The sequence below is a fragment of the Triturus cristatus genome, chromosome 3_2, assembly GCF_964204655.1.
Source record: "Triturus cristatus chromosome 3_2, aTriCri1.1, whole genome shotgun sequence".
In the NCBI taxonomy this organism is placed as follows: Eukaryota; Metazoa; Chordata; class Amphibia; order Caudata; family Salamandridae; genus Triturus; species Triturus cristatus.
Genome location: NC_140584.1, coordinates 583599777 through 583613695, shown reverse-complemented (window position 1 = coordinate 583613695; position 13919 = coordinate 583599777). Strand labels below are relative to the sequence as shown.

The following is a 13919-nucleotide window of genomic DNA, read 5'->3' as shown; positions in this document are numbered from 1 at the left end:
TATGTAGGCTGACAGTTTTTGGTTTTTTCTTTTGCAGTTTTATATAGCGCAAACTCGATCCGAAAGTATTGGAGCATATTTTTTATTTGTTTTTAGACACAGGATATTTAGTAATTTGCCCAGAACTACGGGATGTTGATGTAACGCAGAGACTCAAACCCAGTCCCAAAGTCGGCAGCTCTGGTCGTTATACCACCCATTCCACACCCCCCAATCGGCGCCAAACCCAAAAATATTCATATTTTAAATGGCCATCTCGCTAATATAATAGCATAACTCCTTCCTCTGGAGCCCTGTACAGATAAAAAGAGCAATGTTCAAAGTACATGCACCGGCTAATTTTCTCAATGTGTATCAAGACTTTGGCATATGCATTTCCTATCTACAATCAGTGAATTATTTTCAGTCACCAAAGGCATGTTTTGCGAGACATGCAAATATGATGACTTAATATTAAACAAAAAACAAACAATGACTAAAGAAGGCGCCTATGGTCCAAAGCAGGGCAAAGTGAAGTTTATCAATACCTGTGACAAAATAAAAGCAAACTTGACAAGAGTGCTAAAATGGTCGAACCAGTGTCCAATATTTTTTCGAATGCCTAACAAATAGTATGTCAAAGCAGAGGTGAGTGTGGGGAGGGTAAGGTGAAATTTAACAGGCAGAAATACAAACTTCACGGTGATGCGTGACACTTTATAGCAACATGAGAACTGCGGTGAATGCATCCGAAATGCATTTCAGAAGAATACGAATGCAACAAATACCTGAATTACAGCGCGAGACACAGACGTCCAGCAGAAGGGAACTAATCAAAACTAATTTATCTGTACCTGGGTCTGTGTGACACGAGAAGAAAAGAAAGTGACGCATAACAAGCACTGCCCAATGAGATTGCAGCAAAGAGCAACAATGATGCCAATGAATGGGAAGCTACGTGCGGGTTCCAAGCCCATTGAAGTAGAGAAATGCTGTTGCAGGCTCGACCTAAAAATGTTGCCAATGCTGGTGAGGCAGTTAAATCAAACTTGCTCAGAAAGAACACAAGCTCTACGTCCTGACCATTATTTTAGAATAAATGGTTAAGTGGTGATGCCTGATGCAGACTCCCACAGTAAGAGACACTTTCACAAATGCCCATCTGAGATTGCCATAACAAAAGACAACTTCTGGATGGTTGGTGAGTCTCCCACAATAAGAGGCATCTTCCAGAGCATAATTCCAGTGGAAGACTGGAGATTTAGGTGACAACATACCAGCAGATTATGAGAGAAGGCAGACTCTCCACATTCTGTCCTAGACTCGAATTTTCAGGCAGCAATGGCTTCAAGGGGACAGCCTATCCTGGTTCCACTCTTCTGCTATCAAATTGGAGGCAGTGCATCGGGGAAGGGGGGGGGGGGTCAGGGACAGTGGTATGGCACTAAATCATTAGGATGCTCTCCAGCTCCTTATAAAGGAATGTAAAAAAAGGCTCAATGGGGTAGGGTGACAGACTTGCTATAATAGATTGCAATGGGTTTCAGTCCAGTTTCCCTAAAAAGAAAATAGTGGAGGTTTTTGGGGTAGACTCACCAGCTTTCCAGCATCCATGGTCGCTTTCAATTTCAGTCCCAGCTCTGACCCACTGGCAACCATGGCTCGAAGCATGTCTCCCGTGGCAAGATGGCAGACACAATACTTCTCTGCAAGTTTAGGAGCCTGGAAGAAAGAAAGTGAAATAATCATGGTTAAATGAACATCCCCCCCACTACATATGACAATATACTGAAAGTGATATTGCAGCCTCAGCCAAACGCACCACAGAAGCAAGTGTTGGCCCTCTGCACCACGAGGAAATTCATCACCAAACAACTTTATCGGTGAACGAAGATAGCAAGATAAGTGCAGCCAGAGCGATTTTTTAATAAATCTATTATATTAAGCTTCTTGTGTGACTGTACTACATTCACAGTACTACAAAGTTCTCCCAATGGAAGCAGATGTCTGACAAAGGTAAAAGCTTTGTTACTCAGACAGGAGCTCAATACGTTATAGAAGCGAAGTTAAAGAAAAAGCAGCACTCACCAGAGAGCACCCAGTGGAGAGTAGGGGCAACATGGATAAAGAGATAGCAGTAGAAGTAGACTCATTAACAGGGTGTACTACATACACACTTCAAAGAATTTTCACACATTTGGCCAGTCCCACACCTTGGTGCAAAAGCTCAGTAATCTAGTGCAGTTTACTTTCTTTGGAGCACACTCTCAGTAAGTGCAAACACCACTCATTTAGTGGGCACTCCAAGGCTTAAAACTGAAGGGCCCAGATCCGAAGCAATCAGTAACAAGCCTCATCGTCACGAGGGGGAGGGCCTGAAGGCACTTTTGCCAGGCTGAGATCACGCCCACATAGCTGTGAAATCCTGAGCCTGGCAACCTTCAGCTCAGGCAGCCAGGAGCATGTACACTTAGTGCAGGTCTAGTTCCTGGCTGCCTGAACTGTACAAAAAGTGTTAGTTTGACCCTTGTTCAGCCTGATGGACCCTCTTCTTGCTGGTAGAAAGGTCTGGTGTGGCCCCTCAGCCCATATGAACGGAACGCAGATGGATGAGAGTCAAACTGAATAAGTAACATACCAGAATAAGTTATAAATATATCACAAAGATGTATTGTGTTGCAGAGAAAAATGACAAACATGGAGTGGCATTAGTTATTCTTTATTTCAGATCGCATGAGTTGCATCATTATAGCGGTTTTAAACTACCTGCGTAAGGGGCATGCCTGAATAAAGGGAGGTGATGTGGTACAGCGAAGACGGCCTGGGGGTGGAGAGATTGAAACTTGGATGTTGCACACATAGGCTTGATGCCGCTAGGAGATTCAGATTGCCTCAAAGAAGATTCTTAACAAGGGAAAACGTTATCAAAAGATGAGTCAGATATTCAGCTTTAATTTTGTGGTTTACTTTAAATACAAGCTTCAATTGTTAGAGTGACAGCTTTTCTTCTAACAGCCATCTGTTTTTGTTTCGAAAGAATGTGGTGGGACTGTGTTCAAGATAGATAAATAAGGCGTGGAGGATGGCGCAATGGCCAAGATGACCGATAAGGTGCCTATTCTACTCCTTCACTCAAGCCTGCCACATTAAAGTAAATCAAACATCAGGGCAGTTCGAAACATGACAAAAGAGAGGAAAGCTTTGGAATAATTAAAAAGAAATCATCATCAAAGGCTTTATTTCGATAAAATTATATCATAAAAGCATACAAACAAACATAAAAAATGCAATGATGTCGAAGGGGAGATCAATAAGTTAGAAAGAAATAATACATATAACATTAACCCCTTCGATGCTCATGATGGAGCGGTTCCGTCAGGAGCATCGGTTGAGCTGTGCTCATGACGGAACCGCTCCGTCATGAGCACAGCCTCTGGGGGAAGCGCTGGCGCTCCCCCCCTGGAGCATCTATCGTGCCCCCACAGAGGGGGATGGCAGCGGAAGAGTTTCCGCTGCCACCCCCGAGCCCCCCCACGCTTCCTGATGACGCCAGCGCGCGCCGGTCGGAATTTCAAGGCCTTGAGGCATCGGGGGAGAGGAAAGAGTATTTCCTCTCCCCTGATGTCTCAATGCTGGGCATTCCTGTCCCACGATCGCGCACAGCGTCGCGATCGTGGAGCAGGGATGCCCCACTAGACCCCAGGGATGTCTATTTAGTCATTTGGGAAGCGACCCCTTGGGCAAGGGTCGCTTCCCTGGGGGATAATTCTTGCACAGACTTTTCTGCCCCCCCTGGGGGCAGATCGGTCCACTTTCGGTCCGTTTCTGCCCCCAGGGGGGGGCAGAAAAGCCCACTAGACACCAGGGATGTAGTTTTATTGATTTGGGAAGCGACCCCTTGGGCAAGGGTCGCTTCCCTGGGGGAATCATTTATGCTCAGACTTTTCTGCCCCCCCTGGGGGCAGATCGGTCCACTTTTGGTCCCTTTCTGCCCCCAGGGGGAGCAGAAAAGCCCACTAGACACCAGGGATGTCGTTTTGTACATTTGGGAAGCGACCCCTTGGGCAAGGATCGCTTCCTTGAGGGCATAGTTTTCTGGAAGACTTTTCTGCCCCCCCTGGGGGCAGATCGGTCCACTTTCGGTCCCTTTCTGCCCCCAGGGGGGGGGCAGAAAAGCCCACTAGACACCAGGGATGTAGTTTTATTGATTTGGGAAGCGACCCCTTGGGCAAGGGTCGCTTCCCTGGGGGAATCATTAATGCTCAGACTTTTCTGCCCCGGGGGATCGGTCCACTTTTGGTCCCTTTCTGCCCCCAGGGGGGGCAGAAAAGCCCACTAGACACCAGGGATGTCGTTTTGTACATTTGGGAAGCGACCCCTTGGGCAAGGATCGCTTCCTTGAGGGCATAGTTTTCTGGAAGACTTTTCTGCCCCCCCCTGGGGGCAGATCGGTCCACTTTCGGTCCCTTTCTGCCCCCAGGGGGGGGGGGCAGAAAAGCCCACTAGACACCAGGGATGTAGTTTTATTGATTTGGGAAGCGACCCCTTGGGCAAGGGTCGCTTCCCTGGGGGAATCATTAATGCTCAGACTTTTCTGCCCCGGGGGATCGGTCCACTTTTGGTCCCTTTCTGCCCCCAGGGGGGGCAGAAAAGCCCACTAGACACCAGGGATGTCGTTTTGTACATTTGGGAAGCGACCCCTTGGGCAAGGATCGCTTCCTTGAGGGCATAGTTTTCTGGAAGACTTTTCTGCCCCCCCTGGGGGCAGATCGGTCGACTTTCGGTCCGTTTCTGGCCCCGGGGGGGGCAGAAACGCACACTAGACACCAGGGAATTAGTGTAAATAAAAATGGAAGTGACCGCTTTGGCAAGTGTCGCTTCCAGGGGGCAATTTTTATAATATGTATTTGGCCCACCCGCCCCGGGACAGAGTAGCCTTTTTTTTTTCCTGCTGTTTTCTGCCCCACCTGGCACATAACTCGATTGACCATTTGGGTAGTAACATAGCATGTTGTAATGTTTGTTATATTTTTGGGAATTGCAATACTTTTTTGTTCTAGGTGAAGGCTTTTGCTCTTTTCAGTTTGCCGTGTTGTTACTGGTGGTTCTGCTGTTTGTGTAGTTTGGTAAGAGACTCTTTTTTGTACAATGTAAATGTGTTTGATTTCTCTGCATGAATTTTTTTTGCAAATGGTGTAATAATAGCAGTATGTTTGTTTTTTGAGTGTCAAAAACTTTTTGCATTGGTGCTCGATGTGTATTTTGTTGTCTTGTGAGTAATTTGTTTTTTTTTCTTCTTTCTAGTTTGATATCGTTGGTTTTTGCTGTGTCACTGCAGAGTTGGTTTCTGGTGAGTGCAGCGGTCTCTTGTAATTGGATTGTATAGTTTTTGAGTACATTGATCTTTGTGATAAAGGTACACATTTCTTTACTTACTTGGTTTGCACATTGTTGGTTGTTGTTGACTTGTTTGTGCAGTCTTCTATCTTAGTAAGTATAATGGCTAGCCGCAGGATTACTGCTCAGCAGGTTGTTGGTTTGCTGTTTGAGTCTTCCTCTGACCATGGTTCAGAGACTGACTCTGCATCTGAGGGAGAGGAGGCAGGGGACGATTCTGGCAGTGAGTTGTCTCTCTGTATGGAGTCATCGGATGATGAAGATACTCTTAGTGCGGATGAAGTACCTGTGTTAGAGGAGGAGACTGATGTGCCGATAGTGCGGCAAGAGGCATCTGGGCTGCAGCCTGGGGCTGCAAGGCTTCCCGTTGGTGTAGTGCGGCAAGAGGCATCTGGGCTGCAGGCTGGGGCTGCAAGGCTTCCCCTTGAAAGTGATGACCTCTGGGTTGCCCCTGGCATGGTGCAGCCGGCATTGCCAGAGTTTACTGGTGTTCAAGGGTCTAGAGTGAATACTGAAAACTTTTTGCCGGTAAATTTTTTTCAGTTGTTTATGGACGATGTGTTTTTGGCAGAGATTGTTGAGCAGACTAATTTGTATGCCGAACAGTTTTTGAGGGACAACAGTGCCAGACTTAGGCCCTACTCTAGAGCTACCCGGTGGACTCCCACAAATGTTGAAGAGATGAAGAAGTTCTTTGGTTTAACTTTTTTGATGGGCTTGCTAAGGAAGCCATCAATGTCTTCATATTGGTCTAGCAGTCCCTTGATGGCAACGTCTATTTTTCCGGCAGTCATGAGTCGTGACAGGTATTGGCTTCTGCTTCGGATGATGCATTTTGTTGATAATGGTTTAGCGTTGCCACGAGATCACCCTGATTGTGACAGTCTTTTTAAGATTAGGCCTGTCCTTGATCACTTTGTGGATCGATTTTCTGAGATTTATGCCCCTGGGAAAGAAATTGCAGTGGATGAGTCTATGGTGTTGTTCAAGGGCCGCTTGGTTATTAGGCAATACATTCCTAGTAAGAGGGCACGCTATGGAATAAAGCTGTATATGCTGTGTGACAGTAGGACTGGATAGGTGTCTAATTTCAGGGTGTACACCGGTAAGGAATCTAGGATTAACCTCCCTGGTTGTCCGTCCACAACCAAAAGTGTCCACTTTGGCCAATTCCCTGAACAACCGCACACCAGTGTAGAAGTTATCTACATATAAATGGTGGCCTTTGTTGAAAAATCCTCTACCAAGTTCCCAAACAAGATGCCACAACTTTCCCACCCCAAAATGTGTGAAAAAAAGTGATTTTTTCAGCTAAAATTGAGGTTTGCAGGGGATTCTGGGTAAGGAAACGTTGGGGGATCCACGCAAGCCATACCTCCCTGGAAGCCGCCGGGTGTCTAGTATTCAGAAATGCGTGGGTTTGGTAGGTTTCCCTAGATGGCCTCCGAGCACCGGGTCAAAAACCAAAGTGACCCACCAGGCAAAAACCAGGTGGTTTTGCAATAGGCCATTTTGATGTCACCTCGCTACATTTTGGGCCCTTGCCTGCCGCGGGTACTTGGGCCTCCCACACAAGTGAGGCACCATTTTTACCGGGAGACCTGGGGGAACGCTGGGTGGTGGTAAATTTGTGTGAGCCCGGTGATGCCACAACTTTCCCACCCCAAAATGTGTGAAAAAAGTGATTTTTTCAGCTAAAATTGAGGTTCGCAGGGGATTCTGGGTAAGGAAACGTTGGGGGATCCATGCAAGCCATACCTCCCTGGAAGCCGCCGGGTGTCTAGTATTCAGAAATCCGTGGGTTTGGTAGGTTTCCCTAGATGGCCTCCGAGCACCGGGTCAAAAACCAAAGTGACCCACCAGGCAAAAACCAGGTGGTTTTGCAATAGGCCATTTTGATGTCACCTCTCTGCATTTTGGGCCCTTGCCTGCCGCGGGTACTTGGGCCTCCCACACAAGTGAGGCACCATTTTTACCGGGAGACCTGGGGGAACGCTGGGTGGTGGCAAATTTGTGTGAGCCCGGTGATGCCACAACTTTCCCACCCCAAAATGTGTGAAAAAAGTGATTTTTTCAGCTAAAATTGAGGTTTGCAGGGGATTCTGGGTAAGGAAACGTTGGGGGATCCACGCAAGCCATACCTCCCTGGAAGCCGCCGGGTGTCTAGTTTTCAGAAATGCGTGGGTTTGGTAGGTTTCCCTAGGTGCCGGCAGAGCTAGGGTTAAAAAACTACAGCTCGTCACTTTGCCAAAAAAGGGTCATTTTTCACTGCAAAATTGAGGTGTGACCAGGTTGCGTTTTGCGCCATTTCCTGTTGCGGGCACTATGCCGACCCGCACAAGTGAGGTACCATTTTTCTTGTAGGACTTTGGGGAACGCGGGGTGGGTGGAAATTTGTGGATCCACGCAGATTCCAGAACTTTCCATCACAGAAATATGGGGAAAATGTGTTTTTTTTGTAAATTTTTTAGGTTTGCAAGGGATTCTGGGTAGCAGACCATGGTGGGAGGCAGTCAAGTCACCCCATCCTGGATTCCCCTGGGTGTCTAGTTTTCAAAAATGTATAGGTTTGCTAGGTTTCCCTAGGTGCCGGCAGGGCTAGGGTTCAAAAACTACAGCTCGTCACTTTGCCAAAAAAAAAGGGTCATTTTTCACTGCAAAATTGAGGTGGGACCACGTTGCGTTTTGCGCCGTTTCCTGTCGCGGGCACTAGGCCGACCCGCACAAGTGAGGTACCATTTTTCTCGTAGGACTTTGGGGAATGCGGGGTGGGTGGAAATTTGTGGATCCATGCAGATTCCAGAACTTTCCATCACAGAAATTTGGGGAAAATGTGTTTTGTCAATTTTTTACATTTGCAAGGGATTCTGGGTAACAGACCATGGTGGGAGGCAGTCAAGTCACCCCATCCTGGATTCCCCTGGGTATCTAGTTTTCAAAAATGTATAGGTTTGCTAGGTTTCCCTAGGTGCCGGCAGGGCTAGGGTTCAAAAACTACAGCTAGACTTTTCGCAAAAAAAGTGTAAATTTTCAGTGTGAAAATGTGGTGCGTTCACCTTAGGTTTTGAGCCACTTCCTGTCGTGGGCACTATGCCTACCCACACAAGTGAGGTACCATTTTTATCGGGAGACTTAGGGTAGTTCAGATTTGTAAAGCAACTGTTATTACCTATTGATTTTTGATGCATTTCTCCCTTCCAAATGAAAGACATTGTGTAAAAAAAAAAAATCATTTTGAAAAATGACCAATAATTGTCATGCAAGTATGAGTATTCCCAATTTCGAAAATGTCCAAATATGCACTGTTTCTAAACTCTGTAATTTGTTCCCATTTCAGAAATACATAGGTGTCTTTCATACCGATTTTTCCATGTATACATTTTCCCACAATAATTGCTATATACCCGGAACAAAAAAAAAACCATTACAAAATGCTGCTCAGTTTTTTACTCTGGGTTCGTTGGGCTCTTGGTGAACCTTCAAGTCCTATATATCCCCACAACCAGGAAGGTCCACCGGATGTAACGGTACATTGCTTTCAAAGAGATGTCATAATTCGAAGAAGTTACAGGTGAAAACGTTGACTCAAAAGGCTGCTTTTTTCAACAAATTTTTAATTTTTCCTATATTTACCTGTTAGTTTCTATAAAGAAACCTTGATGGATCTACACAAATCACCCCTTGCTGAATTCAGAATTTTGTCTACTTTTCAAAAATGTATAGCTTTCCAGGATCCATTATTGCTTTTCTACCCATTTTTACCATTATCTGGAAGGAGGTTCAAAGCACAAAAAATAGCAAAAATAGGGTATGTGCCAGAAAAATGTCAAAACTGTGTAAAAAATGTTGGATTTCTGACAAAAATCTGTCATTCCCTAAAAGCTGGAGAAATTGTGATTCCAGCCCCACAAACCCTTTTCTGATATCATTTGCAGAGAACAACCCAGAGCTCTCATTTGCAGCCACTTTTCCCCATTTTTCACAAAAAAAACAAACTTTTGCTGTATTTTGACTAATTTCTGGGAACCCTCTAGGAGAATCCACAAACCCTGGGTACCTTTAGAATCCCCATGATGTTGGAAGAAAAGGACGCAAATTTGGCGTGAATACCTAATGTGGTCAAAAAGTTACAGGGGCCTAAGCGCGCACTACCCCAAATAGCCCAAAAAAGGCTTAGCACAGGAGGGGAAAAGGCCTAGCAGCGAAGGGGTTAAGCAGGATACTGGATAATAAATACATTGCTACATCCATTTTTCCACTCCCCCCACAACCTAACACATAATATCTAAGACCATTCAGAATAAATAAATTTAAAAAAAAGACCGTCACAAGATTAAACAAGCATTTACAATGCAATGGTCTCGGCATTGTTAACCCCTTCAGTGCCCATGACGAGATAGTCTCGTCATGGAGCGCGGTTGCGCTGTGCCCATGACGAGACTCTCTCGTCATGAACCCCGCCCGCTAATGAAACGCCCGGCACAGGGCGTGGAAAGGGCGGGGCACTGAAGAGGTTAAAGTTAGAGCTATTGGCATTGCTCATGACATTATTTTTGTTTATATTTTTGTTTTTAAAACATTTAACTCCTTCCGTGCTCATGACGGAACCACGCCGTCATGAGCCACGGTTGCCGTGTGCTCATGACGGAGTGGTTCCGTCATGCTGCAGCCGTTGGCGGCTGCGCCGCCCACGCGGCGCTAATTCCCCGCCTGTGCGGGCGATTAGCGCTGTGGGCGGAGTCCTGACGGAACCACTCCGTCATGAGCACAGCCCAACCGTGGCTCATGACGGAGTGGCTCCGTCATGAGCACCGGGCCACCGCGCTGCCCCCCCCCGCACCCCCCAGCGCTGCGGCGGAATTTCCGCCGCAGCGAAGGGGTTAAAGAAACGGCATTGTTATTTACAATGTCAATAGCTTAATCACTCAAATGGGAGACCTATTGCATTTTCACCCACACACAGAGCCACCCACCCACACAGAGCTACCCACCCACACAGAGCCACCCACCCACACAGAGCCACCCACCCACACAGAGCCCCCCACCCACACAGAGCCCGAGGTTGGTATCCCGCTGGATCAGAATCAGGAGTCTAAATCTCGTTTAAACGTGAGCTCTAAACCTAGCAGAAATACACAGCCAAGGTAATAAATGTCCTGGGTGGTATTACCATTGTATGCTGCTTCATGGTGGAAAACTAGAGCCGTTGTTGACACATTGGTTACTAGTGCCCTAGTAAATAGATGTGGCAGTGTCTCCGAGCATACACCAGGGAAAATAACAGTGTTGTAACATAAAATTATGCCCCCCTCCCTCCAGAATGTGAAGAGGGAGGAGACACTTAGTCTCCCACGTCGCTTTGATATTCATTGGTCTTAAGATGAATGGGACCCCTGAAGGGCTGCCGCCTTACCTACAGCGCTGCCTTACGCCCAGGGCCCACCTTCAGCATGAGTGAGCTGAGCCCAGGCCGGCAAATATTCTGAGGGGCTCAGCAGGGAACTGCCTGACGTAATGCTATGCAAACACCAGCTTGTCCACCCCACCTGGTTTCAATTGAGTCCCATTAAATAATTAGTAATCATCCCTTAATGTACCTCAGCATTATTGTTAGCACCCCATCAACCCCCTGCCCTCCTCCCATCTTCCTCACAGGAATGGGCAGTGCTATTGCATCGCTTGTATTATGTATGTATTCCTGCCGTTTCCCGCCTTTTCGATACTGCCTCCTAAAATACAACTATCTTCTGAGATTCTGGACCATAAGAGGCGCAGAGGAGGGATGCAGTAAAGACCCAATCATTAAATCTCTGAACACTTAAGTAAGAAAAGGAATGCAAATACTCCCCAGGGGGCGTTTTAAATGCAATTGTTGTTCTGCACACGAAGGAATCTGCAGAGAATTTCGATCTTTGAACGAAGAGGAGACACGGCCCGGCTCCTGCAGGGAAATTTCTGTGGAGGAGGGGCTGAACACAGACCGCTCGAGGTAGGTTAGGGTTCTGAGATCAGCACAGTCACTGCACGCAGACATTCCATAAGCGCGGCCATCCCTATTAAGAGCACGCTACAAAAAAACCTTGCCTACCGAAAAAGGTCATGGACCTCGCCACGTTAGGTGTCCTGACAAATTCCACGCTCAATGCAGCTGCCAGCAGCTTAGCACCCAGCAAAGGCAGCGCAGGAAAGACCCCTCCCCCACACAAGCGAAGCGTGAGGCCCAGCCTGAACTTGGGGGTGGGGGCAGGGTTGGGCGGAGGACCCTGCACATGCCTTGTTTAAAATATTTTAATTCTCCAACTGCATAACTGCGTACAGCACACAACCTCACTGAGATGTACTCCGGTTGGTGTGCTGGTGACAGGAAAGCGGGAGGGCATTTGTATAGTGCACACACGAAATCTGAAGAAATGGCACCAAGGATGCGTGCGCGGTCTAAACAACCTCCCATTGCTTAGCAGCCAAGACCTGCCTAATGGAACGGCGGACAGTTTTTTTTAGTGGAAAAGCATCCTCGAATGTTTGAACAGACGCTGAGGACCCTCTGCACCCTCAGTCAAAGACCCCTCTAGTTCTCACCTTCGTTTAACAGCGACCGGTTCGATGCCCTTCACAAGCAGCAGCAGAAGAAACAGAGACCGCCTCCCACAACGGAACTGCAGGCAAACACCCGCCCCTCTCCACAGAAGGGGTCAGAAAGAGAGCACTGCACCGATTGGTTCAAAACCTGTCAATCAAACATAAAAAAACCAACAATCACGGTAAGACCCTTCCCTGATTCGTTGCAAAAAGAACGTAAACAATGTGACACGATACTTTGCGCGTGATTAATGGAGGCATGTAAAATTTAATTTTAAAAATGAAGGGGGTAAAAAGCCCTAATGCGTTTTATGTGTTCACAGAAGGAGCGCCGCACCGACCCAAACATGTGCCTAATGAAAGGTCAGTCCATTAGGCTCCATCCATTTGCAGGCCGAGGTGGTACAATTTACAGAGCAGATTGCTGCTTTTGAGTCCGAAAGGCCGTCATTACCGGTGCGTGGTGCTCGGATCCGGTGGCAGTCACGGCGGCGCTCCTGGCCTGACCTGGCGCCCCCGGTGCCGGGCGTCCAGGCAGCCCGCTCCATTAGCGGCGGGGATTCAGCCGTCATTAGCGAGGCACACTCATCCAAAGAATGATATAGAGCGAGGGATTTTAGGCCCCTAAGTTGAGCGAAGCTCCAGAGGGAGACGACAGCCGGGAACAGCTGGTGAATAGTAATTACACACCCGGTGCAGGCGTCAGCGCGAGACTTTACCATGGCAACAGCGGTCCAATAGAATGCCCCCAAAGAGGTCTCCACGGGAGCCGACAGCAGGGGGAGAGGACAGGCACACGACTGCCTTTCTCCGAAGCGAAGCAGAAATGCCTCGGAGAAAGGCAGCGGCATTTTCGGATTCGGGGGCGTGTTTGTCTTTTCTCTCCTCTTGCCATTGGCTGGAGGAGATAATTAGACTTTCTGCAAAAAACACGCCCCCCGATCCGAAAAGGACGGGGCCTGATCGGAATGACGGACCTCTTCTCCAATGGCTGGCCAGCATTCAAGAGGCCAGCCAATGGAGAACAGGGGAGAAGAGGGGCGTGTTCAAGCCCCTCTTCTCCAAGTCATTAAATCTCGCGAGCGAGACTGCGCAAGCGCAGACTTCGCTAGCCGAGACCTAAAAAGTATTAAATTGCATTTGAAAAAAAAGAAAAAAGGCATTGCATCATATTGTGAAAAGACAAGATAGGTGTGTTACGGCAGAGAACCCAGAAACTTTAATCTGATTAGCCAAGACCAGGCAAGGAATTTGGCCACCCCGCATACCAGCAGTGCACTGGTGTCGGATTGTGAGATTGTAAGCGCTACACGATAGTTCGCAGTGGCCAATTGTCTACAGACAGGACTCAGCCATCTTGCTCTAGGAATTTTGTAGGCTGGGCACTCAAACAAAAGGTGCGCTACAGTTTCTACCTCCACTTTACAACATGGACAGCTTGCGATCGTTTGATGAGGGGGGTTTCCATTTACTAGTGCACTAGGCAACGTACCAAATCTGAACTGAATATACAGTCTCCTGTCTCTAGGCTTCTGCATAATGTCTAAGTAATATTCCAGCCTTGTCACTGATTTGTGTAAGTAAAAAGCCTCAGTCAATCTACCAACATTCACAGCAGTGTTATCTTGGTTGTCAATCCAATACCAATAAGCCCTCTATAAATCAGCCTTGCTTAGGTGCATTCTGGACTCCCAGACTTCTCTTAAGCCCATTGCAAAAAAGGACTTTTTAGTATTACACAACCAGGTAATCCTATGGGAACCCGACGAGCTCATCACTTCTGTAGAAATAGTTATCATAAAACCTGCCGAAAGGGAGGAGGAATTAGGATGAATAGGAGACTATAGTAGTGAATTTACAGGTCTCCCACAGGACAGGCAACTATGGAATGTTAGTTACAGATCCAACCTCATCAAGAGAAATTGAGGTTTTAGTGGAAGAAGCAGGGTGTGAAGGATGGATTT

The 13919-nt window shown here is 47.2% G+C and overlaps 1 protein-coding gene across 2 annotated transcripts in view; it reads right to left on the bottom strand.

Annotated features, from left to right (window-relative positions):
• AK2 (adenylate kinase 2) overlaps positions 1-13919 on the bottom strand; it is a 111607-nt gene that overhangs the window by 21520 nt on the left and 76168 nt on the right. For both annotated transcript variants that reach the window (XM_085648367.1, XM_085648366.1), the window contains exon 2: positions 1576-1701. In XM_085648367.1, coding sequence (XP_085504493.1) covers positions 1576-1701 — 126 coding nt within the window. The remainder of the gene's footprint in view (positions 1-1575; positions 1702-13919) is intronic.